The sequence below is a fragment of the Microcaecilia unicolor genome, chromosome 1 (genome assembly GCF_901765095.1).
Source record: "Microcaecilia unicolor chromosome 1, aMicUni1.1, whole genome shotgun sequence".
NCBI classification, from domain to species: Eukaryota; Metazoa; Chordata; class Amphibia; order Gymnophiona; family Siphonopidae; genus Microcaecilia; species Microcaecilia unicolor.
This window is the reverse complement of record NC_044031.1, coordinates 658466147-658490344: the sequence shown is the minus strand read 5'-3', so window position 1 is coordinate 658490344 and position 24198 is coordinate 658466147. Positions and strand designations below refer to the sequence as shown.

Below are 24198 nucleotides of genomic sequence, written 5' to 3'. Positions count from 1 at the left end.
GATCTAACTGGCATCTAAGCTTGGAGGCCAGTTGAGGGGACTTAATGGGGGAGGGGAGGGGAGGGGTGGGGGGGGTAGGGAGGGGGGTGGGATAACAGTGGGATCATGGAATGTGAATGGCTTGAATACCCCTGAGAAAAGAAGTATTATATATAGGGAAATTTATAAAATGCATTGGGACATTGTAATGTTGCAAGAAACTCATATTCAAAAGAAAGATGAAAGTACTACTACAATATAAAAATATGGGCACTGGATTTTTCCAGGCTGATCCCAGAGGGGGGAAAAAAGGAGGGCTGGCAATTTATATAAAAGATACAGTCGCCTTTGTTCATGAACAAACATATGTGGAAAGCCAGGGTAGATGTATAGCGATTAAAGGTAAAGTAAATAACCAACCAATTACATTAATTAATGTGTATGCTCCTAATGAGGGGCAAGGTGCATTTTTTGAGGCTTTAAGGCAGGAACTGCTCCAATTTGTATCAGGGGATATAATACTAGGGGGTGATTTCAACTGGGCCCTGTCAGACTTGGACCGCTCTAAAGGTGCGAGGGGAAGGGGTCAGGCAAATACGACCAAGCTTCTGAGAATGGTCAAGGATCTGGACCTGATTGATGTTTGGAGGATGCAACATCCGGGGCAACGGACTTATTCGTTCTATTCCCATGCACAGCGTACTTATAATAGGTTAGATACCCTTTGGAGTTCCCGTAATTTATGGGGTAAGGTGAGGGATTCGGGTATAGGAACCATCCATGCATCAGACCATGCACCTATTTGGATCTCTTGGAAGGGATTAGGGAGAGAACGGGGTCATACTTTTTGGAGATTAAATGAATCCTTGCTAGATACTGTAGATGCTTGTGAAGAAATTAGAATAGTGATACAAGAATATTTAAAACATAATGATAATGGGGAAATCTCTGATGGGATCCTCTGGGATGCTCTAAAGGTGGTAGTAAGAGGGCATTTGATTAGGAAAGGGAGTCAGCGTAAGAGAGAGAGGCAGCAACAAGAGTTGAGGGTGCGACAAAGGCTAGTCAACTTAGAAGCACAGCATCAAGGGGGACGAAATCAGGGAATTTGGGGGGAACTGCAAGAATGTAGGGCAGAGTTACAACGGATTCAATTACGCCAAATGGAATATCATCGCAAACTTACAAAACAGAAGTATTTTGAGTATAGCAATAAGGCGGGTAAAATGCTGGCACGAAGTTTAAGACAACAGCAGATATGTCACACAATCACCAAGATAAAGGGGGTAGGAGACCAGTTAGCTCACCAGGATAAGGAGATTCGGGAAAGATTTGCTCAGTATTATTCAGCCCTGTATGCCAAAGAAACGAGAGCCAGCACGGTAGGAATTCAACAATATCTGGAGGGGTTAGGTCTACAAAGGCTAACGGAATATCAGAGAGAATATTTAGATAAACCTATTACGGTGGAGGAGATAGAAGGAGTAATTAAGGGCTTGAAGGGGGGGAAAGCACCGGGTTTAGATGGATACACGGCCAAATTTTATAAGTTGTTGGGAAAGGAAATAGGTCCATTGTTAGTGAGGGTAGGAAATGCATGTTTCAAAACAGGGAAGTTACCGAAAAGTATGTATGAAGCGGGGATTACGGTCCTCCCTAAGCCAGGTCGAGATCCAACACAATGTGGCTCGTATAGACCGATTTCTTTAATAAATATTGATATCAAGATATTGGCTAAGGTAATGGCCGAAAGAATTAATACATTTCTGCCTCAGTTAATTCATCCGGATCAATCTGGCTTTATCCCCAAAAGGCAAGTAGCTGACAATATCCGGAGAACATTAAATATAATATGGGAGGCACAACAAAGGGAGGAGGATATGGTGTTGTTAACAACTGATGCAGAAAAGGCCTTTGACCGTGTGGAGTGGAACTATCTTTGGGAGGTATTAAAGGTCATGGGATTTGGTAAGGGGATTGTAACTTGGCTCCAGGGACTATATGCAGCACCAATGGCAAGGATAAAAGTCAATGGGGGATATTCAGATCCGTACAGATACAGAGAGGAACTAGACAAGGGTGCCCACTTTCACCTTTGCTTTTTGCTATAGCAATTGAGCCGTTTGCACAGAAGATTAGGGAGACAACACAGATACGAGGATTTCAAGCGGGAACAGGGGAACATAAGATAGCATTGTTTGCTGATGATATTCTCTTTTATGTAAGTCATCCGGAGGAGTCTTTAACTCGCATTTGTAATGAGATTCGAAATTTCGGAGAGTTGTCTGGATTTAAAGTAAACTATGATAAATCGGAAATTTTGAGTATCAATACATCCCAAATTGTGTTGGAAGCTCTGTTGCAAAATCTTCCCTTCAGGCATGCACGAGATAATTTTAAATATTTAGGAATTTGGATATCAAGGGATATCACAAAGCTATACGGATTGAATTACGCTCCGCTATTCGGGGAACTGCGTACAGATATGAGCAGGTGGAAAAACGGACTGTTATCATGGTGGGGCAGGATAGCGGTGATAAAGATGAACTTGGTTCCCCGGATGTTGTTTCTATTCCAAACATTGCCGCTGGAGGTTCCCACAGCAGCTCTAAATAAATTACAAGCTGATTTGTCTCGGTTTGCGTGGGGGGGCAAGCGGGCTAGAATATCCAAAAGAATTATGTGGGGGAAGGTGGAGGAGGGAGGACGGGGGCTACCCAATGTTTTGTGGTACTATCAAGCAGCGCAGTTGAAACAGGTGGCGGAATGGAGCAAAGGGCATAGATCACCTGTGGCGACTCTGGAACAAGATTTAATACCTGGGAGTAATCTGGAAAGAGGAGTGTGGGGATCTGTAAAGATGTCTAACTCTCACCAGGGAAATCATAACCCATTCATATCTCACTTGCAACATATCTGGGATGTACTAAAGTACAAATTTAAGAAGGGGGTAAAAACCTATACCTTAGCATATATTAGGCAAGAAGCTGAGTTTCCCGCAGGGCGAGAGGGAGGGGTATTTCGGGAGTGGAATCGAAAGGGACTGAAAAGATTTAGGGACCTTATGTCTGAAGGGGTGTTAAGAGAGTTTGTAACCCTTCAGAGGAAATTCGTACTGCCAGATTCCGATCATTATGCTTATTTACAAGTTAGGCATTTTATGAAGGGACAAGGGTGGTTGCAGTCTGATCCACGTGAACGAGAGATATTGGAAAACATATGGGAAACCTTGGAGGGAGGAAAGAAGGGTATATCCAGATTATATAGATATATAAGGGGAGACAAAATGAAGAAATTACCCTATATGACAGTGTGGGAGCGAGATCTAAATATTGAAATGAGTGTGAAGGAATGGGAAAGGGTGTGTATGGAGGTGAAAAAAGCATCTATCTGTGTATTAATAAAAGAAAATGCGTATAAAGTTCTAAGTAGATGGTATTACACGCCGGACAGGTTAAAACGAATATATCCCAATGTATCTGATCAATGTTGGCGATGTAAGGACGGGGTAGGTAGCTTTATACATGTATGGTGGGAATGTCCGTATATACAATCATTTTGGGTGGATGTTACCACACATTTGACACACATTTTGGACACACAATTTCCAACAGAGCCAAAATGGTGTTTACTAGGGTGGGGAAATAAAAGGGGTCAGAAATGGCAAAGGAGGCTTAAAAGATTAGGGTTGGCAGCCGCAAAGTTGGAAGTTGCGGCCCACTGGAAACAGAGACTTGGCCCCACTATTGCATCATGGAAGATGAGAGTCAAGAATATTGTAGGCTTGGAACAGTTGACTGATAAGAGAATGGGTAAATACAAACCTGATGCTAAAGAGTGGATTCATTTGGAGAAATTATGGACTAATACATTGTAAAAAACAGGGGATACAACCAAGAAGTGGACAGTAATGAATAGGGGAGGGTGGGGAGAGGGAGGGGGGGAAGGGGGGGGGGGGAGAAAAATATTAAAACTGATGATATACCGAGATGTAACTCAATTGTTTGATGTATTTCAGAATTTTGAAGGCAGCATAGCCTTACATTGTGTTCCTTACGTTGTGTCTAATAAAAATTTTCAAATTAAAAAAAAAAAGTAGATAGATGGGAACAGAGGAACAGGTAGTGAGTTTTAAAAAGAGCAATGTGCAGTTTCTCATCTGCGACTTTCTAAAATGAAGACTGGCAGAGGTTGAAGGAAGAATATGAGTACAAAGTAGGAGAAGGGGAGATGGAGGTGACCTGGTGGAGAACTCAAGACTAACCTTGTGAACCTTGTCGTAGAAGTACTCAGCCATAGTATGGACAGAAAGTGAAGGTTGGGGGGAGAAGAGGCACTTTGAAGAGAGAGGTCAATGTGGCAAATTGATGACAAGAGTTGGAGGCAAGAGAATTTGTCAAATGGACATAGTGCTCTTGTTTGACAAGTGCAATTTCAGACAAAGGAAACAATCAAAAATTTTGAAATATATGAAGTTAGCATGGGCATGAGATTTTAGTCAAGGTGCTGTGCAGAGTGGGCACAGAATGTAAATAATGGATTCTGGGGGCCAGCTAAGGCTGGGTTGGTACAACTTACAACATGGGAGTTGGGAGGAGTGAGAGTGTTGTCACAAAATGCCTAGCCACCTGCCTGGGCTACCCTGCGGCCATTTAGAGGGTCTATCCCAGCACAGCTCAGATCTGCCTGCACCTGCCGCTTGTGCTGTATACTTGCACCCTTCTCCCACTGACTAGGTCCCAACCACCTCTGGGCAAGTCACCCGCTCTCAAATTATCCCCAGTGATTCCTAGGTTACTGGGGCCACACTCCCAGGGGTCCTACAGTTCCTAGAAAGCATTCACATACCCAGTACACAAACCACCAGGATTCTTAGTCCAGACAAGCAGAGGCAATAAACTAAAAATGTTTATTGTCATGAAGAATTAGAACAATGAACAGAAAAGGTGCAATCAGCAAACAAATAACAGGAAACTGAAATAGGATTACTTATAAAACTATCTAAACATTTGTTTACTACGTAAATAGTACCTGGGGAGTTCAGGATATATAGCTGCTCACAGGTTATCGAATATAACTGTTCACAGGGCCTCAGCAAAGAGATCTTTCTCTCTCTTCGTGACTAAGACTGGGGCAAAAGCCAGTACATCCTAGATAAATTGAACTCCTGGGCCAATCAGAGCCCAAAGGTTTTCAAAAGTATACTGCATCTTACTTCCTATCTTTATTAGACTACAGAAAAAACAGTCATTATTCTGTAACAGCTTTAAAGTAACCTGCTGGCCAATAGGAAAAATACACTTCAAGGATCAATTAAGGCAGTTTTACAGGCGTAAAAACCCACAGTTTTGTCACACCTCCATCCTTAAGAGACAGACCCCGGACTGCGGCCTCTACAGACCGCTGGTTGGGCCTCGACAGTCTAGTGTCGGGGCGGTTCTGGCTCTTCCTTTCTGGAGAATGTTCATCGTCCTTCCAGTGCTTATAACCGAAGCTTTACCACACTCAGCACATGCTAATGGTTTGAATCTTGTATACTTCATTTTGTGAATAATGAGGAGTATCTTCTGACAGAAGCTTTTACCACGCTCAGCACATGTAAATGGTTTTACTCCTGTGTGGATTCTCTGGTGCTTTGTTAGCTGTGATTTATGAATAAAGCTTTTTCTACATTCAGTGCATATAAACGGTATAATCCCTGAAGGGATTCTATGCTGTGTTGACAATAATTTCCAGCAACTGAAACTTTTCTTACACTCCATACTTCAAACTATTCTCTTTCCTGTGAAAATTTTCTCACACTCCGTACTTGAAACTGGTCTCTTTGCTGTGTGAAATGTTGTATTCCTTGTGGAGCTTTTTTCCTGGTTGAAGCTACTGTCATAGCCAGGGCATGAAGATATTCTCTCATCAGTGTTTTTCTGATATTCTGTAATGTTTATATTGATACAGCTTTTCCCATATTCTGTACTTGTACATATTCTAGTTTTTTTTATTTTTCAGGTGCTACATTAGCTGTTTCTTCACAGTGAAATCTTTCTCATACTTAGAGCATGTAAAATGTGTCTCTTTTATACATGTTTCCTGTTCTTGTAGTTCTCCCTTTTGACTGGAGGTTTTTCCACAGTGTGTACATTTAGATGGTCTCTCTTCACTGTCAGATCCCTCTGGTAATGTCTCTGCTAGAAGGTCAGGTATGGGTTCACTATCCTTGCACTCTTCTGGTGGGTTACACACAGCTAGTACCTTGGCTGTGCGATTTGCATAGGCCTTTAACATATTTACATAAAAAGATGCTGCTTTCTGTCTTTGAGAGTTCATAGATATAACATAGTTTGTATCATTCAGGCACCTTATGACCTTGTAAGGTCCTGCGTAGTTAGCCCAAAGTTTATTCTGATGAATTGGGACTAAAGCAAGTATCTGCTGCCTCTCATAAAGCTCTCTATTTCGGGCCTTACAATAATACCAGGTCTTTTGCTTAATCTGGGCTGCCTGCAAGTTATCTCTGACAAAGCCCACAAGGTCTTCTAATCTCTGCCGCATATTAACTACATATTCAATTACAGGGGTGTCAGAGGTGTCAGCTTTCCCCTCCCAATTTTCTCTTATTAGGTCAAGGGGCCCTCTCACCGGCCATAAAGCAGCTCGAATGGGGAGAACCTGGTAGATTCTTGGGGTACTTCTATGTATGCAAACAGTAGGTAGGGCAAGTACTTCCAGTCTCGGTCTCCATGAAAGTCTTTAACATATGCTTTAATGTCCCATTAGTTTCATGGTGATATGGGGTAGTATGTACAGATTTCACTCCACAGTCTGCCCACGGATTTTGGATCAGCTTAGACATAAACTGTGGTCCTTGGTCTGAGAGTATTTCTCGTGGATATCCTACCCAGGAAGATATTTGTAGCAGGACAGTGGCAATTTTTTCTTCTTCTACTGAGGATAAGGCTACTGCTTCAGGATATCTGGTAGCAAAGTCCACCACTGTCCATATATATCTTTTCCCAGTCCAGCTAAGGACAGCTAGAGGCCCCACTATATCTACAGCTACTCTCCCAAAGGGCTCACTGATAATAGGTAAAGGTTTCAGGGGAGCTTGGGGGTGATCTTGGGTCATACTCACTCTTTGGCACTCATCACAGGTTCAACAATAGTCAGCTACAGCTCAAGATACTCCCGGCCAGTAGACATTCTTTGTTAATCTAGTGCATGTCCGTATCACCCCCTGATGTTCTGCTAGTGTAATGTCACGTGCAATCTGTAGAAGTTGTTCTCTATATGCCCTGGGCACTATAAGCTGCTTGCCTGCTGTCCAGGGCCTATTAGGATCAAGAGGAACAGTCTCTCTGTACAACATGTCCACTTTCCATAAGATACAGTCTTTACAAGTCTCACTGGTTGCAATCAGCAAACAAATAACAGGTAATAAGCAGAGGACAGTATAGTGTTATAGGAAGAGACTGCCTCATTGATAGACTTAGATAACCTAGTAGATGAGAGGAGAGATGAGACAGTGGTAGAGAGTGTCATGCTCAGCCGCCAGATCCGCACCACTCTTTCTCAGTCTCTTCCTTTCTTTACCAAGCACGCCCTTCACTCCCGAGTCGACAGTCTGCAATCAGGGTCTCCGGACAACAGGCAAATCACCAGAAGTGCTTTATTATCTCCTGAGTACATTTACTCTGCTTTAAGGCTTCACAGGCCTTTCCCTCTCCTCAGTGTAGCTCCACTTTTAAACACAGTTCATTGGAGCCCTGCTTGCAATACAGTTCAGCTTGGGCCTGCTTTCCACACAGTTCACTTTGGCCCTGCTTTCAATATGGTTTTCCCCAGCACTGCTTCTAATCCAGTACTTAGTAGCACTGCTCTTTCCCACAGTTGTTGAGCACTGCTCACAATTCAGTTCAGTTAGCAATGTTTTCCTCCTCAATTCAGTTTTAGCACTGCTTTCAAACACAGTTTAGTTTAGCATTGCCTTCAAACACAGTTCATCTTAGAAATGAAATTAAACAGTTCAATTCAATGGCAATATGGTCTAAGTCACTTTCTCACTCTTAGACCTAATGACCCACCTCCAGGGCCGTGCCGATGCGGTAAGCGAGGTAAGCGCCGCAGGGGGGCGCCCACCTTTGGAGGGCGCCGCCGCGGTGCTTACCCTCGCCCTGCCGAGGACTTTAAATCTTTTGGCACCAGAGAGGGGGGTGCCGCCGCTCCCGCTGCTCTTCATGATCCTGGCACCCCCCCCCTCCCGCACCAGCCCTTTAAATTTATTTGCCGAGCGAGCGCAGCACCTCGTGTGCAAGTAAAAGAAGCGGATCCGATCATCTCATTGGGCCTTCCCTCACTGTCCCGCCCTCCTCTGACGCAACTTCCTATTTCCTCTAGGGCGGGACAGTGAAGGAAGGCCCAATGAGATGATCGGATTCGCTTCTTTTACTTGCACACGAGGTGCTGCGCTCGCTATCGCGTCGGCATTGGCAATTTATTTTTAAAGACGGGTGGCAGGGAGAAGACGAGGCAGGGTGAGGGTGGGGGACAGATGGGGTGACCGTGAAGGTGGGGGGGGGGACTCGGATAGCAGAAGGGACTGGGTGGGAGACAGATGGGGTGAGGGGGACTCGGATGGGCAGAAGGGACTGGGTGGGAGACAGATGGGGTGAGGGTGGGGGGCACTTGGATAGCAGAAGGGACTGGGTGGGAGACAGATGGGGTGAGGGGGACTCGGATGGGCAGAAAGGACTGGGTGGGAGACAGATGGGAGAAGGGGCATGGAGCTGGAACTGGGGTCTGAAAAGTGAGCAGGAGGGAGAATGGGGTCAAGCCTGGGGCAGGGGTGGATGGGAGAATCAATGGATCTGGAACTAGGGGCAGCCGCAGGTGGGAACTGGGAGCCGAAAAGAGGGGGCAGTGAGAGAGGGGGGATAGATCCTGGATGGAATGGGGAGTGAGAGGGAGGGCAGACCCTGAATGGATGGGAGGGCAAAGAGGCATGGATGGGAGGGCAGGGCCCAGGGAGAGGACAAATTGCTGGAAGGGGAGGGGAGAGAGGATTGCTGGCTATGGATGGAGGAGGGAAGGGCAGAGAGGGACAAGGATGGACTTGGGGGCCCAGGGAGAGGACAAATTGCTGGAAGGGGAGGGGAGAGAGGATTGCTGGCTATGGATGGAGGAGGGAAGGGCAGAGAGGGACAAGGATGGATATGGGGGCCCAGGGAGAGGACAAATTGCTGGAAATGGAGGGGAGGGGAGAGAGGAGGATTGCTGGCTATGGATGGAGGAGGGAAGGGCAGAGAGGGACAAGAATGGACATGGATGGGAGGGCAGGACCCAGGGAGAGAGGAGAAATTGCTGGAAATGGATATAGAGCAAGAAATGAAGAAGAAAGGAGAAAAGTAAAGAAATAAATGGAAAGGAAGCCCTGGAAACGGAGTTAAGAGGACAGATAGCAGCAGAATCAGATACTGGGCCAGCATGATCAGAAAAAGAAAGTCACCAGACAACAAAGGTAGAAAAAAATCATTTTATTTTCATTTTAGTGTTTGGAATATGTCCACTTTGAGAATTTACATCTGCTATCTTATTTTGCAATGTATAGCAATTTGTTTCTAAGAATATTGCTGACAATTCCTTTCAGTGTGGCAAGTGGTGAGCGATCATTTTCATGGGGGGGGGGCGATCATTTTCACGGGGGGGGGGGGGGGGGCGCCAATTGATAGTCTGCAGGGGGGCGCCAGAGACCCTAGGCACGGCCCTGCCCACCTCCCTCATTTGTCAGCACAAAACCACCTGACATCCACCCACCGGGTCAATTCACCAAGGCTTCATTCACTCTCTCCAGTTCAGTTCATAACTCACTTTAAGAGCCCTCCACCAGCACTTCCATTTCCTCCTCATTCTCCCCTCCTTTCTCCTCCTCCAGTTCCATTTTCTCCTCCCCTTCCTCCCGGTCTAGGGGCTCCTCCCTTCCCCCATCTGATTCCATCTCCCAATCACACCCCGGCTCCTCCCTCCCTTGCATAGATTCTTCTCCCTTCACCTGATCTGTCTGCTGGTGCTGCACTGCCTTCTGGGGCTTGTAGTTTCTTAGCTCCTGGCGTCTCTGACGTTGCCCTGCCTTCTGGGCTTTGTAGTTCCTTGGTTCTGAATCTCTCTGGTGCTGCACTGCCTTCTGGGGCTTGTAGTTTCTTTGCTCTTCACAAGAGATTGCAAGAATCAATAGCCTGAAGACTCCTAAATGTATTGGTGATGTTGCTGTGTCTCCATAAACCATATTACTATATACATATAGTGCACCTTCTCTGAGATGCAGTCTCCTATATATACCACACTTTCTATGAGGACCTACACTGAATCCCCAATATTAATGTTCATCATGGAGGGATATTGAGAATGGATATTGAGAACTTGCCTCCATATTATATATATTTTTGTGGTGGGTTTTTCATGATTTTGGCCCTCACTCTTAAAACTTTTAAAACTTTTGTGACTGCTTTAAGTGGATTTATCAAATTGTTAGTCTCCTATATATGGTACATACATACTGGCGAGAATATAAACATATGGTGGTAAGTGCAGCACCATCTATCTCCTGAGCACTATACAGTATGCCTAGAAACAAGGAAGCTGCAATAGGCCAAAACGTAAAATGAAAGGGTTCTATTCTCACTTGTCTTGTTGTAGGTTCAGTGGTATGAGTCCCACAAGTTTCTTAAAGTGGAGTTTCCAGTGAGGCTCCGGAATATGAATGCAACTTATGAGATTCAATTTGGCCATCTGCAGAGACCTACCCACTGGAACACCTCCTGGGACTGGGCACGATTTGAGGTGAGTGAGGTTTATTGGGAGGGGGAGACACAGACAGAGAATAAAGAAGAAAAGTCCTGAGAGAGGCTTAAAATTCATAGTCGCATCTCTTCTTAGGAGGTTTAATTTATGTTTCATGGAAGGTCATTACTTCTTACCCATTGCTTCTAATTCTGATAGCAAGCTTTCTTATTCTCACAGAGGTTGTGTTGGACAGATATAGGGATATTTATTGAATTACTATTTAGCACATGCTCATTTGTTTGGGGATAATATAGATGAGTTACAAAGTAACAGCAATTGGAGACAACAGTAAAACGAATGCATAAATAAAATAAAAACTAAAATACGGGGGGGTCACGTGATGCGAGGGAGCTGAACGGACGTCCGAAGACCCGGCTCCGCTCCCGACTCCCATTATTTTTGAAATTAATCAGCTTACCTCCCGTCTTTAAAACCTACGAGCTAAGCAGGGGAACGGTAGAAGATCCGCGCTCGATTTGCGAGATTGTGTGGAGGAGAACACGGCAGAGAGAGCGGGGAATGCCCGCGAAATCGCAGAGGCCTAAAAAGTCCCGCATGCCCGAAGTGAAAGCCAAAATGGCGGCGGTTAAAGAAACCGCGGGAGAAGCGAGTCAGCCCACAGAAGTCTTTCAAGAACTGATACACCAGGTGACGGCTATATTAGAAGATAAGCTGTCCAAATTCCAATCCTCCGTAGAGCAAATTCGGGAGGCAGTGGAACGACAAAGTGCGAGACTCCAGCAAGCGGAGGAACGGATTTCCAGGCAAGAAGATAGAGCGGAGGTAGCAGACACTCGATTAGACGGCTTAGAGCGCAAATGTGAACGCCTGGAACAGCAGATCGACGATCTGGAGAATCGGAGCCGAAGAAACAACGTCCGGATAGTTGGGCTTCCTGAGTCGGTACAAGATAAAGACTTATGGAAGATTATGGAGGAATGGCTCCCAGAACAGCTGGGATTACAGTGCCCAGGAAAACCTTTGCAGGTTGAAAGAGTCCATCGGATCGGGGCACGCAGAGAAGGGGAGAACCGCCCCAGGACAATTATAGCAAAATTTTTAAATTACGCCGATAAAGAGAAAATATTGTTGGCATACAGGAAGAAAGCAGCGCTGGAATATAATGGAAATAAAATATTGCTGTTCCAGGACTATTCTGCTGTGGTCTCGGAGCAGAGGAGGAAAATGGGACAGCATTGCAAACGCCTGTTTGAAAAAGGGGTGAAATTTGCCCTACTTTTTCCGGCTAAGGTGCGGATTATGGCTGATAACAAAGTGCTGTTTTTTACTGACCCCAGCGAGCTGGCAGCATATGTGGAACGCATATAAGGAACTTGAAAAGTAAATCAGTTATGATACCTTAATGGTGATAGGACAACTTACTGGACTATAAGACAAGTGTATGAGATAAGAAATTTGCGCTAAGACCAGAATAAAGAAGGGACACTCATGAGAAATTGTGGATCCTAAAGGTCGCTCAAACTGTGATTTTAGAATGGTGCGGGCCCGAACCGTTGGATCACCCAGACTCGTGGGAATAAGTGACCAGTGGTTGGTGTCTACATCGCAGTTCTTACAAATGGGGAAATTGATCAAGTCATGGGAGCACCAGGGAAGTGGCAGTCCACGGACAATGGTAGGAAGAACTTAATACCAAGCTGAAGAAGCATTGGCAGTGATCAGCAGACATGGCAGAAGAGGACAGCCTGTGAATAATGGCTCCAGAACGAGAGAACCAGATGTTGCTGGAAGTTAAGTTGTTTTTTTTTTTTTTTTTTTTTTTTTCTTTTTTCATGTGGAACTTGATATAAAGTTGAAGTGGGTTTGAAGATTATCTATGCTGCACATGTGTTGGAAGGTGTCAGCAAATGTTGGGCCTTTTTACTGTTCCTGTTTTTGAGAGTAAAAATGTTATAAGAAGAAGGAAAGACTAGGGCAGAAGAGAAGGGGCGATAGGTATAAAGGACGGGAGAGTGTGAACCAATAGGGGAGTCGGGAGTTGTGAGGGCGGGGGAGTTAGTGGTAAGGGGAAGAAATGTTGATTATATGGATGGCAGTGTGTGTGTTGGGAAATTGGAATGCAAGGATCAATGAGGGAAGGGAGGGTGGGAAGGGGGGGAGTAAAGGGGAGGATAGTGATAGGGATGGGGGAATGGGGACAGTTCTGGCTATTGATACTTCATGTAACAACATATCAGGGGACTGGAAGGGCATGATTGAGTGGGGAGAAGACTCCATAATTTTACAACTAGATGTTAAACAACAAGTCTGGTCTGGAGGCCTAGCTGGGAGGCCCCCGGACAGAGATACGCAGAGATGGATAAGTGCAGTATTATCAACAGATGGGCTGAATGGCTAATCTAAAAGTTGTGTCATTGAATGTAGATGGAGTGCACTCACCAATAAAGAGAACAAAAGTACTGCAGGCACTCAAGAGGCAAAAGGCCGATGTGGCACTGATACAGGAAACACACTTAAGCAAAGTAGAACACCTTAAGCTGAAAAGAGATTGGGTGGGAGACATATTTTTTGCAGCATACAATGGAAGGCAAAGGGGAGTAGCCATATTAATACGGAAAGCAATTGCATTCAATATACATAAGCTGTATCAAGACCCGGAGGGGCGCTTTGTAATAGTGACAGGATCCCTGCAAGGTGTCAAAGTGGGACTGTGTAGCGTATATGCACCAAATGTGTATTCTCATAAGTTCTTTACTACTTTAATAGCTAAATTGGTAGCTTCTGATGAATATCACTTTATTGTAGGAGGGGACTTTAATGTTACGAGCGACCCCTCTATAGATTGTAAACCCCCGAGGAAGGTGGGGCGGGGACATGAAGAAAGAGGGGTGAATCTACTTATGAATGAGCTGGGGATGGTGGATATTTGGCGCCTCCAACACTTAGAAGAGCATGATTATACTTTTTTTTCACACCCTCATGGAGTTCACTCGCGCCTTGATTACCTGCTTGTATCCCACTCAGTAAGCTTAATAGTAGAAAGGACTGGAATTGGGGAGCCCGAGGTTTCTGACCACGCACCAGTGTGGGCTGAAATGCGGTGGGGGGAGAGGAAGAGACCGGCAAGGTGGCGTATGAATCCGGCTCTGTACCAGAGTAGAGAATTTAAAACTTACCTGAGGCAGAGCTGGACGGCCTATGTTGCTGAGAATGATGCTCAGTCGGTAAACCCGAGAATTTACTGGGAGGCAGCGAAGGCCGTACTCCGAGGCAAAATTATTTCTTATGTTGCCTCGCAGAACAAGCGGCGGAGCTCTCAAATTATAGAAGTATCCGGGAGATTAAGGGATGCCCGCAGAGCTCTTATTGTCTCTCCCACAGAAAATAATAGACAAGCATATGCTGAGTGTAGGAAAGCAATGCAAGATATACTGGATGCAGGAGCGTTATACAATATCAAGCTATACAAGTATAAGCTGCATCAATGGGGGAATAAAACAGGCAAGCTTTTGGCGGCTTTGGTGAGGCAGAGATCAGGGAAGCAGTATATAGGTAAGATCCGAGAAACGGGGGGAACGGTAACAACAGACCAAAGGGCAGTAGAAAGGGAATTTGTGCGCTATTACGCAGCACTTTACAAAGAGGGCCCTTTTTCAGAGGAAAAGTGTATAGAATTCCATAGAGATGTAGATCTCCCCACGCTAACTGAAAGTCAGAAAGAGATGCTGGAAGCACCACTGCAAGGGAAAGAGGTGCAACGAGTAATTAAACGCTTGCAGCTGGCCAAAGCCCCAGGACCGGACGGCCTAGGGACGGAATATTATAAAATATTGCAGGATCTACTTATCGAACCCCTCATACATATGTGCAATGAGGTGAAGGAAACGGGCGGGATGGGACCTGTACTGAACCATGCCCATATCACAGTCATACCTAAACCAGGGAAAGATAGGGAACAAGTTGGGTCTTATAGACCCATTTCATTGCTCAATCAAGATCTTAAATTGTTGGCGGCAGTGTTGGCAGATCGATTGAGTCAGGTAGTCCCCTGTCTAGTTCACCCCGATCAAGTGGGTTTTGTTAAGGGAAGATACGCGTCGGCCAATATACTGAAAGTAAGTCGAGTGCTAATTGAAGGCAGGGGGAGAGCAGGAGATGCCATTCTGGCCAGCCTGGATGCTGAGAAAGCATTCGATAAAGTAGTGTGGGAGTATCTGTTTTGGGTCCTGAGGCGCTTTGGCATACAGGGAGAATTCTTACAATGGATTAGAGCTCTGTATAGCAACCCAACCGCGCAGATTATCATAAATGACTCCCTCACGGATGCTTTCCCATTACGGGGTGGTACCCGACAGGGGTGCCCGCTGTCACCGTTATTATTTATCCTGACATTGGAACCCCTGGCGGCAAAAATACGGCAAGAATCCAGATTAACAGGGTTAAGAGTAGGGGGTGCAGAACATAGAATAAATTTGTTTGCTGACGACATGCTTCTGATGTTAGATAAGGCGTCTCAAACGCTACCTCTGGTGATGGATATTATTAAGGAATACGGGGAATTTTCAGGGCTTAGCATTAACTTTGGGAAATCAGAAGCGTTGCCCATCAGCGATCCCTGCACATGTAGGACACGCGTAGAGTTTCCTCTGATGTGGGCCCAAAGGGGCATTAAATATTTAGGGGTGTTCTTAAGTGCAGATCAGAGCTGGATCTATAAAAAGAATGTGACAGACCGAGTGGAGGAAGTAAAACGACTTTGTAGCAGGTGGAAAGACTTGCCTATAAATTTTATGGGTAGGATCGCTTTGGTCAAGATGGTAATGCTGCCTAAATTAATATATCCTTTACAAATGCTTCCCCTTTGGGTACAGAAAAGGGAGGATTGTTTGTATAGAAGTGTGATAAGTACCTTTATTTGGCGAGCGAAGCGTGCACGGATCTCCTATGTGAAACTTACTCATACTCGCAAGCAGGGAGGTCTAAAGTTACCAGATTTAAGAACATATAATGTGGCAGCATTGCTGCGGTGGATTCATGAGCTGCAGTCGGGAGAGAGTTTTTATGCCACTAGGGGCTTCTGGGAGAGTTGGTGTGGTCAGAACGATCCGTTCGCAGTGTTAGAATCATGGGTAGTGAAAGGAGCCAAAAAGATAGTAAATAACCCATATGTGGCAGCCCTACAGCGGGCCTGGAGATGGTGGAGGGGGCATGGAGGTATAGTGAGAGGAGCTAGCCCATTCCTGCCATTAACGGGCAACATGGCCTTTCCGGCAGGTCAGGGAGTGTCAGTATTTAGGGAATGGCGCGAAAAGGGTTGTAGATTTATAGGACAATTTAGGGCAACGGACGAGGAGGCTTTCCCAGCGTTCACTGAAGTTAGGGATGAATTACAATTACCGGGCTCGCAGTTCTTTGCATACCTTCAAATTAGAGACTATGTGCTGAGCGTGGAACGCAGGAGCCGGGGGCGAGTGCATTTCACGCAGCTAGACAAGTTGTTTTTGCAAATTCCGCCCAAACTTAACAGACTGTCACAATGGTGCCAGCTAATTCGGGACTCCCAGGAGGCGCTACATATTCCACAATTAGCAGAGATTTGGAGTAGGGACACAGGTGAGGAGATATCGGTGAAACGACTGGGAGCGGTTTTTGGGGGATTAAGCAAAATTACCCCGAACGCAGCTCTGCAGGACATACAATACAGGATTTTATACAGGATACACATCACTAAAGAGAGAGGCAAGATTATGGGGATGTGGGAGGACGATACTTGTAATAAGTGTGGGAAGAGTGTGGGAGGCTTCCTGCACTCATTCATGGAGTGCCCGTGCCTACATAAACTGTGGGTAGGTGCACTGGAAGTCATTGAAAAGACGCTGCAGCGCGAAATGGAGTGGAAATATTCGGCTATTCTGATGGGATGTGGGGAGTCTCTTGGACAGCAAAGACTGGGTGTAGCTCAGTGTAAATTTGTGCTGTTGGCTACATTATTAGTTAAGAAATGCATTTTACAAACTTGGGTTGATGCGTCGCCTCCATCTCTGGAACGGTGGAAGGCTCATATGAAGGAAATGGCCCAATGGGTGCATATGACATTAAAATTTACAACAGTGCTCAGTAACCGCCAGTACAAAGATATATGGGGGAGAGCACGGGACTTGCTCATGACACCAGACCCTGATTTGCAAAGTAATGGATAGCCAGAAAGGGGAAGAGGAGGGAGGGTACATGGGGGGAGGGGGGAAGTCTCACACACAAGGGTAGGGTTTAGTAAGGGGGGGGGGGGGGGGGGAAAAAATAAGAAAAAGCACATGGAGATCAAATGTATAGGTTTGTAGGTGCAAAACCTGTAATGTTTTTTTTTTTTTTTTTTCCTGATTGTAATGTTTTGAGTGATGCTGAGCTGCAGGTGACAGCAGATGTTTGTATTTGTCTTCATGATGCAATAAAGAAATTTTCAAAAAAAAAAAAAAAACTAAAATACGTCATAATGCACTAAAAACCAAGAAAACAATGCAGAAAACAAACCTACAGAAAGGCCCTAAAATAGAGAAAATTTGAGCAAGTTTCTTAAAGTGCATAAAATTGGTGACCAGACAAGCCTCAAAGTTTAATTTGTTCAGGCATAGGGGCAATACAAAAAAAGCACCTTTTGAGGAAAATATCAGTAGGATTCTTTTAAAGGAGAGCTAATCTATATGAGTACTTTGAGATAACCAAAGTAAATGTGTAGAAATGCAGAATGCTAGCCATCTTTGTAAGATAGGGGATTGTAAACCTTAAATGATATCATGCAGAAGTTCTGAGAGAATAGAACATTTCTCTGGGTAAATGAACATTATTTTGCTCTGTGCTTTGGTGATTAAAAGATTGGGGATAAAAGAGGAATTGTAGGTTCATTGATAAGGATAGTTTGAATTTAAAAAAAGCAAATTTTATTAACTGGTTTCCGTAGTGTAAAAATCCTTTTCCCCATAGTTTTAAACTTGAACTTTCTGCCAGAGGTAGAAACTTAAATGTCACAGCATTAACAGCCTCTGGAAGGCACAGCAGGTCTGATATGAGCTATTTTCCAAGATTTAGGCATAATACCTCGAGAGAGACTTGCATTAAGCATCTGATATATATAGAAGGTAATAACAAGGAAAGATTATGCTTAATGATGGTAGACGGTATGGGATCATGTGGAGCTGTAGTACAGCTTAATGTCATGAACATTTTAGCAATTACTGAAATCGGTGGGATGTGAATGCAGACAAGGAACTGCAAAGACTAAGAGGCTTATTTTCGAAAGAGAAGGACGCCCATCTTTCGACACAAATCGCAAGATGGGCGTCCTTCTCACAGGGTCGCCCAAATCGGCATAATCGAAAGCCAATTTTGGGCATCCTCAACTGCTTTCCATTGTGGGGATGACCAAAGTTCACAGGGGCATGTCGGAGGTGTAGCGAAGACGGAACTGGGGCGTGCCTAACACATGGGCGTCCTCAACCCATAATGGAAAAAAGAAGGGAGTCCCTGACGAACACTTGGACCACTTTACCTGGTCCTTTTTTTCTTACGAGCAAGTCACAAAAATGTGCCCTAAACAACCAGATGACCACCGGAGGGAATCGGGGATGACTTCCCCTTACTCCCCCAGTGGTCACTAACCCCCTCCCACCCTCAAAAAAAATGTTTTAAAATATTTTTTCCAGCCTCTATGCCAGCTTCAAATATGCAGTATGCAGGTCCCTGGAGCTTTTTTAGTGGGTGCAGTGCACTTCAGGCAGGCGGACCCAGGCCCATCCCCCTCTACCTGCTACATTTGTGGTGGTAAATGTGAGCCCTTCAAAACCCACTGTACCCACATGTAGGTGCCCCCCTTCACCCCTTAGGGCTATGGTAGTGGTGTACTGTTGTTGGGAGTGGGTTTATTTTTTTGGGGGGGAGGGGGGTTGGCGTCTCAACACATAAGGTAAGGGAGCTGTGCACCTGGAAGCAATTTCTTAAGTCCACTGCAGTGCCCCCCTAGGGTGCCTGGTTGGTGTCCTGGCATGTGAGGGGGACCAGTGCACTACGAATGCTGGCTCCTCCCACGACCAAATGGCTTGGATTTGGTCGTTTCTGAGTTGAGCGTCCTTGGTTTCCATTATCGCCGAAAATCGGGACGACCATCTCTAAGGATGACTTAAATTTTGTGATTTGGGCGTCCACGACCATATTATCGAAATGAAAGATGGACGCTCATCTTGTTTCGATAATACGGGTTTCCCTGCCCCTTTGCCGGGAAGTCCTGCGAGGACGTCCTCAGGAAAACTTGGGCGCCCCTTTCGATTATGCCCCTCTGTGTGTTAAGAGCTTTATTCTCTGAGGTAGTAACCATCGGATCTAATTTGCTTTGGTAACAAAAGTGGTTACCTTTTGAAAAAAAGGCATTAGCTAAATCCTGGGCAGATGGTAAGGAGATAATCATATGAATCAGAACATGTAGTCAACGATCTTATAATCTAATATAGTTTGGATGAGTTAAGAGTTTTAGTTATTTGTGCAGTGAAATATTTTTGTTTAGCATCCTGTTTTGCTGTCTTGTACTGATGAGCCTGCCCCTTATATCTGCTAAGAGAAGTAGCTGATTGTTCCTCCATTTACATTCACTATGTTGAAGTTCTTGTTTCAGTAAATGCATGGCTGGACTAAACCAAGAATCTTTCTTATTTCAATGTTTAGTACACATAGAGGCATGTTTTCAAAGCACTTAGACTTACAGAGTTACATAGAGGGGCATTTTCGATATGACGTCTAAGTCTGACTTTGGTCATTTTGCACAAAATGTCCAAAATCCAAATAGGAAAGAAGGTCATTTTTGAAAAAGAAAAACATCTTTTTTTTTTTTAAACACTGTTTCAAACAAGGTTTTGTGCTTTGTACATGTTTTTTTAAATCATTTTCGAAAAACGTCCAAGTGAAAAATGTAGAAAATCAAGCCATGGGGATGTAGGAGGCATTTTTAGTAGACTGGTTCCCCAGACATCCCAGGAGAGCAGTGGGGCACCCTAGGGAGTACTACAGTGGACTTCAAAAAAATGCTCCCAGGTATACATCTCACTTTTGCTCCCTTATCTTGTCTGCTGAGCCCCCCAAAACCCACTACCCCCAACTGTACACCACTGCAATAGCCCTTATGGGTAAAGGTGGCTCCTATATGTGGGTACAGTGGGTTTCTGGTGAGTTTTGGAGGGCTCACAGTTTCTATCGCAAGTGTAACAGGTAGGGGAAGGTATGGGCCTGGGTCCACCTGTCTACAGTGCACTGCACCCACTAGGCTACTCCAGGGACTTGCACGCTGCTCTAATGGTCCTGAGTATAACATCTGAGGCTGGTAAGTAAAATTTTTAGTCACATTTTTGGGGGGTGGGAGGGGATCAGTGACCACTGGGGAAGTAAGGTGAGGAGGTCATCACTGATTCCGTTCACTGGTCATCTGGCCATTTAGGGCACCTTCCCCATGCAGGAAGTATTGCATGACATGTATCCTGAACCTCTTCCCTGAAGAAGAAATCGAAACCTGGCCACGTTGGCGGAGGTTCTCCTCTGGTGAAAAGTTGCTACCAGTTAAGTAATGGAATATGCATATATTATAACTTTACATATGGTTTTTGAGGATGAAGGTTAAATACACAGAAAGCATTTAAAAAAACAAGATAAGGGGGTCACGTGATGCACGGCTAGAGAGTAGGTGTTGTAGTTGCTGAGCTCCCGCCTTCCCTGCGCTGTTTTTTTCAACGAAATACCTCATTTTCGCCGCTTTAAATAGCAACGGTGATCCAAAATATCGGGGCATCGCGGAGCACTAAAACAGAGCTTTGCAGAGGCGCGATGGCGGCTAAACCCCCCCCAAAAAGAGAGCGTATGGACCCGTACAGCGGAATCCAAGATGGCGGACGGAGAAGGCCCGAGGTCGGTGAGCTCTGCATGGGCCGCGGAGGTGGCAGCAGAGGTCTCTGCCATGTTGGGTGCGTCGGTGGATCTAAAACTACAAGCGATTAAAGAGCAATTAGGAGGCATCGACGCGAAGCTGGAAAACATCCAGTCAGAGTTCTCTCAATATAAGCAGCGGCTATCTGATGTGGAAGACCGGGTGCAGCAGCATGAGACAACGCAAAAAGACCTGGAGAGCAAGGTGGAATGGCTGGAAAGTAAGCTGGAGGACCTGGAAAATAGAGCTCGCAGGAGTAACATCAGGATGATTGGGCTGCCTGAGAAGATCAAAGACTCAGTATTAAGAGACTTTCTAGAAAGCTGGCTACCAAAAATTTTACATTTACAATTGTCTGCTGGGCCTTTAAGAATAGAGCGCGCTCACCGGCTGGGGCCTGGAAATTCGAAGGACCCCTGCCCAAGAATCGTCATTTTCAAAGGCTTGAACTTTGCCCACAAACAAGAAATTTTTCGGGCGTTCAGAAGGGCTGGGAACGTACAATACGAAAACCATACAGTACGCTGCTTCCAGGACTTCTCGACCGGAGTTTCTTTACAGCGGAGAGCGTTTCGTGGGGTGTGCCAACAATTATTTGAAAAGAAAATTCAGTTTGCTTTACTTTACCCTGCCCGTCTAAAGATCTGGCATAATGGGAAACACTCCATGTTCTCATCGGCGGCAGAGGCGTTGAAGTTTGTGCAGCGGGACCTGGTCCCTGAGGATCCGGCCTGAATGAACGCCCAAGGAAGCGTGGCTGGTTTAATTCAGATGGTGATCCCGAAGAGCTACAGTGGTGCGCTCATACCGAGCTGTCGGGACACAGTTTGGTAATTTTATAACCCAGAATGTACTTATCTGCAACTGACTGTAGAGAGGGTGCATGGGTCATGTTATGTTTGCTGTTGCTGTTTCAAATGTTCTTTGTTTGAGGGGGACCGCAGACCCCTACTTTGAGGGAGAGGGGCACTCTTTTACAATTTGTTCCCTAACATCTGATAGTATAAGTTCCCTATTAGGGATTACAAGGGTTAGCTAAGTTTCTTTTGGGTTAGAGGATTTCATAGTGTAATTGTGGGTTCCCGCGGGTGGATAGTCACTATAGCAGTGGGTTCAGTGATTATATAAGGGGGGAAAGATTGCATGAGGTAGTATACTAGATACAAAATCAGAAGAGGGTTTGGGGAGGGGGGAGTTCACATGATCTTAGCCATGAGGGAATGGTTGAGTGGTTCTAGGGTAGGGATGGGGGGTGGGAAGGCTAAAGAGGGAGGGAGGTATCTGACAGAGCTTTGGTTTCAGGGACAGAATTCAAGGGGATTGAAGAGGGAAGCCCCATGGGCTGGGGGGGGGGTTTCTCTTCTTTTGTTTAAATGTATAACTCTTTATATGATGCTTTTAGATTTCTGGTGTATTGGGATCACTTAAAATAGTCTCTTGGAATATTGGGGGAGTGTCATCCCCGATAAAGCGGACAAAGGTGCTTCAGGCGTTGAAAAGACAACAAGTGGATATAGCCCTATTGCAGGAAACACATCTGTCCTCAGGGGAGCACTTAAAATTTAAGTCAGGGTGGGTGGGATCTCTCTTGGAAGCCCCAGCAGTGGGGAGGAAAGCTGGAGTCCTGATTATTTTTCGAAAAGGACTGCAGATAAAGATCACCTCCACATTGAGGAGTTCGGAGGGCCGCTATATTCTGGCGGCGATAGAGATTGAGGGCCTTACTCTAGTGCTCTGTAATGTATATGCCCCAAATGTGTATGATAAGTTTTTTCAAGGGCTGATCTCCAACTTGTCCAAATTTAAAGGGGGGAATATTATCCTGGGAGGTGATTTTAACTTAGTGGTTGACCCCCAGCTGGATAGATCCGGCGCTGGCACCAGAGGTTCGGGAGGGGGTGCTCGGGCCTTGACTTTGCTCTGTGATGCATTACACCTTGTGGATGTGTGGCGAGTTTTACACCCATCGGATCGAGATTTCACTTATCTTTCCAGAGCCCATGCGTCCCAATCTCGTATAGATTATTTATTTGTTTCAAGCCCCCTTTTTTCGCAGATGGTACAGGCAGAGATTGGTCCTTATGAGGTCTCAGATCATGCTCTGATCTGGCTGAGATGGAAGAGACCTGTGAAGGGGGGTGGACTGCGCCTTTGGAGATATCCCTTAGATCTAGTAAGTGATCAAAACTTTCAGACATTTTTAACAGAGCGGATAGCAGATTATGAATTCCATAATGGTGTTCATAACCAACAGCCGACTCTTTTTTGGGAGGCGGAAAAAGCTGTCTTACGCGGAGACATAATTTCTTACTGTGCTAGACCTCGACGGATTCGAGATAAGGAGATCTTGAGGTTGGAATTGCAGGTCCGCAAATATAGGAAACTATATGACAGGAATGCTACGGCGGAGAATAAGTCATTGCTTTTGGTTACGCAGCAAGAGCTCAATGAATTGCTGCATCAAAGGGCGGTCAAGTCCCAGTTTTATTATAAATATAAACTATTCCAATACAGTAATAAGGCAGGGAGGTTGCTAGCGAACATGGTGCGGAGTAGAAGGGGAGCCTCTAGAATTTTACAACTGAAAGATTTAAATGGACAGTTGTTGAGAACTGATCAGGGTATAGCAGATCGATTTGGCCAGTATTATGAGGCCCTATACGCTAGGCCGGAAGATGAGGGACTGAGTGCTGATATGTTTTTAGAGTCGGTACAGTTGCCCAAGTTGTCCCCTCGCCAAATACAGAGGTTAAATAGCCCACTTGTGGAAGGAGACCGTATGCTAGCGTTACAGCAAAGTGCTTCTCACAAAACGCCGGGTCCAGATGGCTACCGTGTGGAGTTTTACAAACAGTTCTATGAACATATCAAGAGGCCGCTTTTAGCCTTGTTTAATTCCATGATAGAGGAGAGGACTGTGCCTGAAACAATGAAGGTAGCTCAGATTGTAGTTATCCCAAAAGATGGTAAGGATATGTGGCAGACCCTGGATCGTATAGACCAATTTCCCTTCTCAATGTGGACGCCAAGTTGTACGCTAAGATATTGGCGAATAGGTTAGCCCAGGTACTCCCGGACTTGGTGGATGAGGCTTAAGTGGGTTTTGTGAAGGGGAAGATAGCGGTTCGGAATCTCCGTGCTATTTTGGCCTCCTTAGAGACGGTGCAATATAAGCGTCTGGCTTCTCTGTTAATTAGTTTTGATGCAGAGAAAGCCTTTGATAGGGGGAGCTGGCCCTACCTGTTTGAGACTTTGAAGCAATATGGTATTCAGGGATCCTTTTTAGATGCGATTCAGGTGTTATATCTGGAGCCCATGCCCTATGTTTGGGTGAATGGGGTTTGTTCTCGCTCATTTCATATCTTTAGAGGCACCAGGCAGGAATGTCCGCTCTCTCCTCTACTGTTTGTCCTGTCCTTGGATCCCTTGGTTAGGGCGATACAAACTCATCCAGAGATCAAAGGAGTCCC

The 24198-nt window shown here is 45.3% G+C and overlaps 1 protein-coding gene across 3 annotated transcripts in view; it reads left to right on the top strand.

Annotated features, from left to right (window-relative positions):
• MAN2C1 (mannosidase alpha class 2C member 1) overlaps window positions 1-24198 on the top strand; it is a 142416-nt gene that overhangs the window by 84824 nt on the left and 33394 nt on the right. For all 3 annotated transcript variants that reach the window (XM_030186778.1, XM_030186793.1, XM_030186786.1), the window contains one exon: window positions 10663-10806. In XM_030186778.1, the coding sequence (XP_030042638.1) occupies window positions 10663-10806 (144 nt within the window). The remainder of the gene's footprint in view (window positions 1-10662; window positions 10807-24198) is intronic.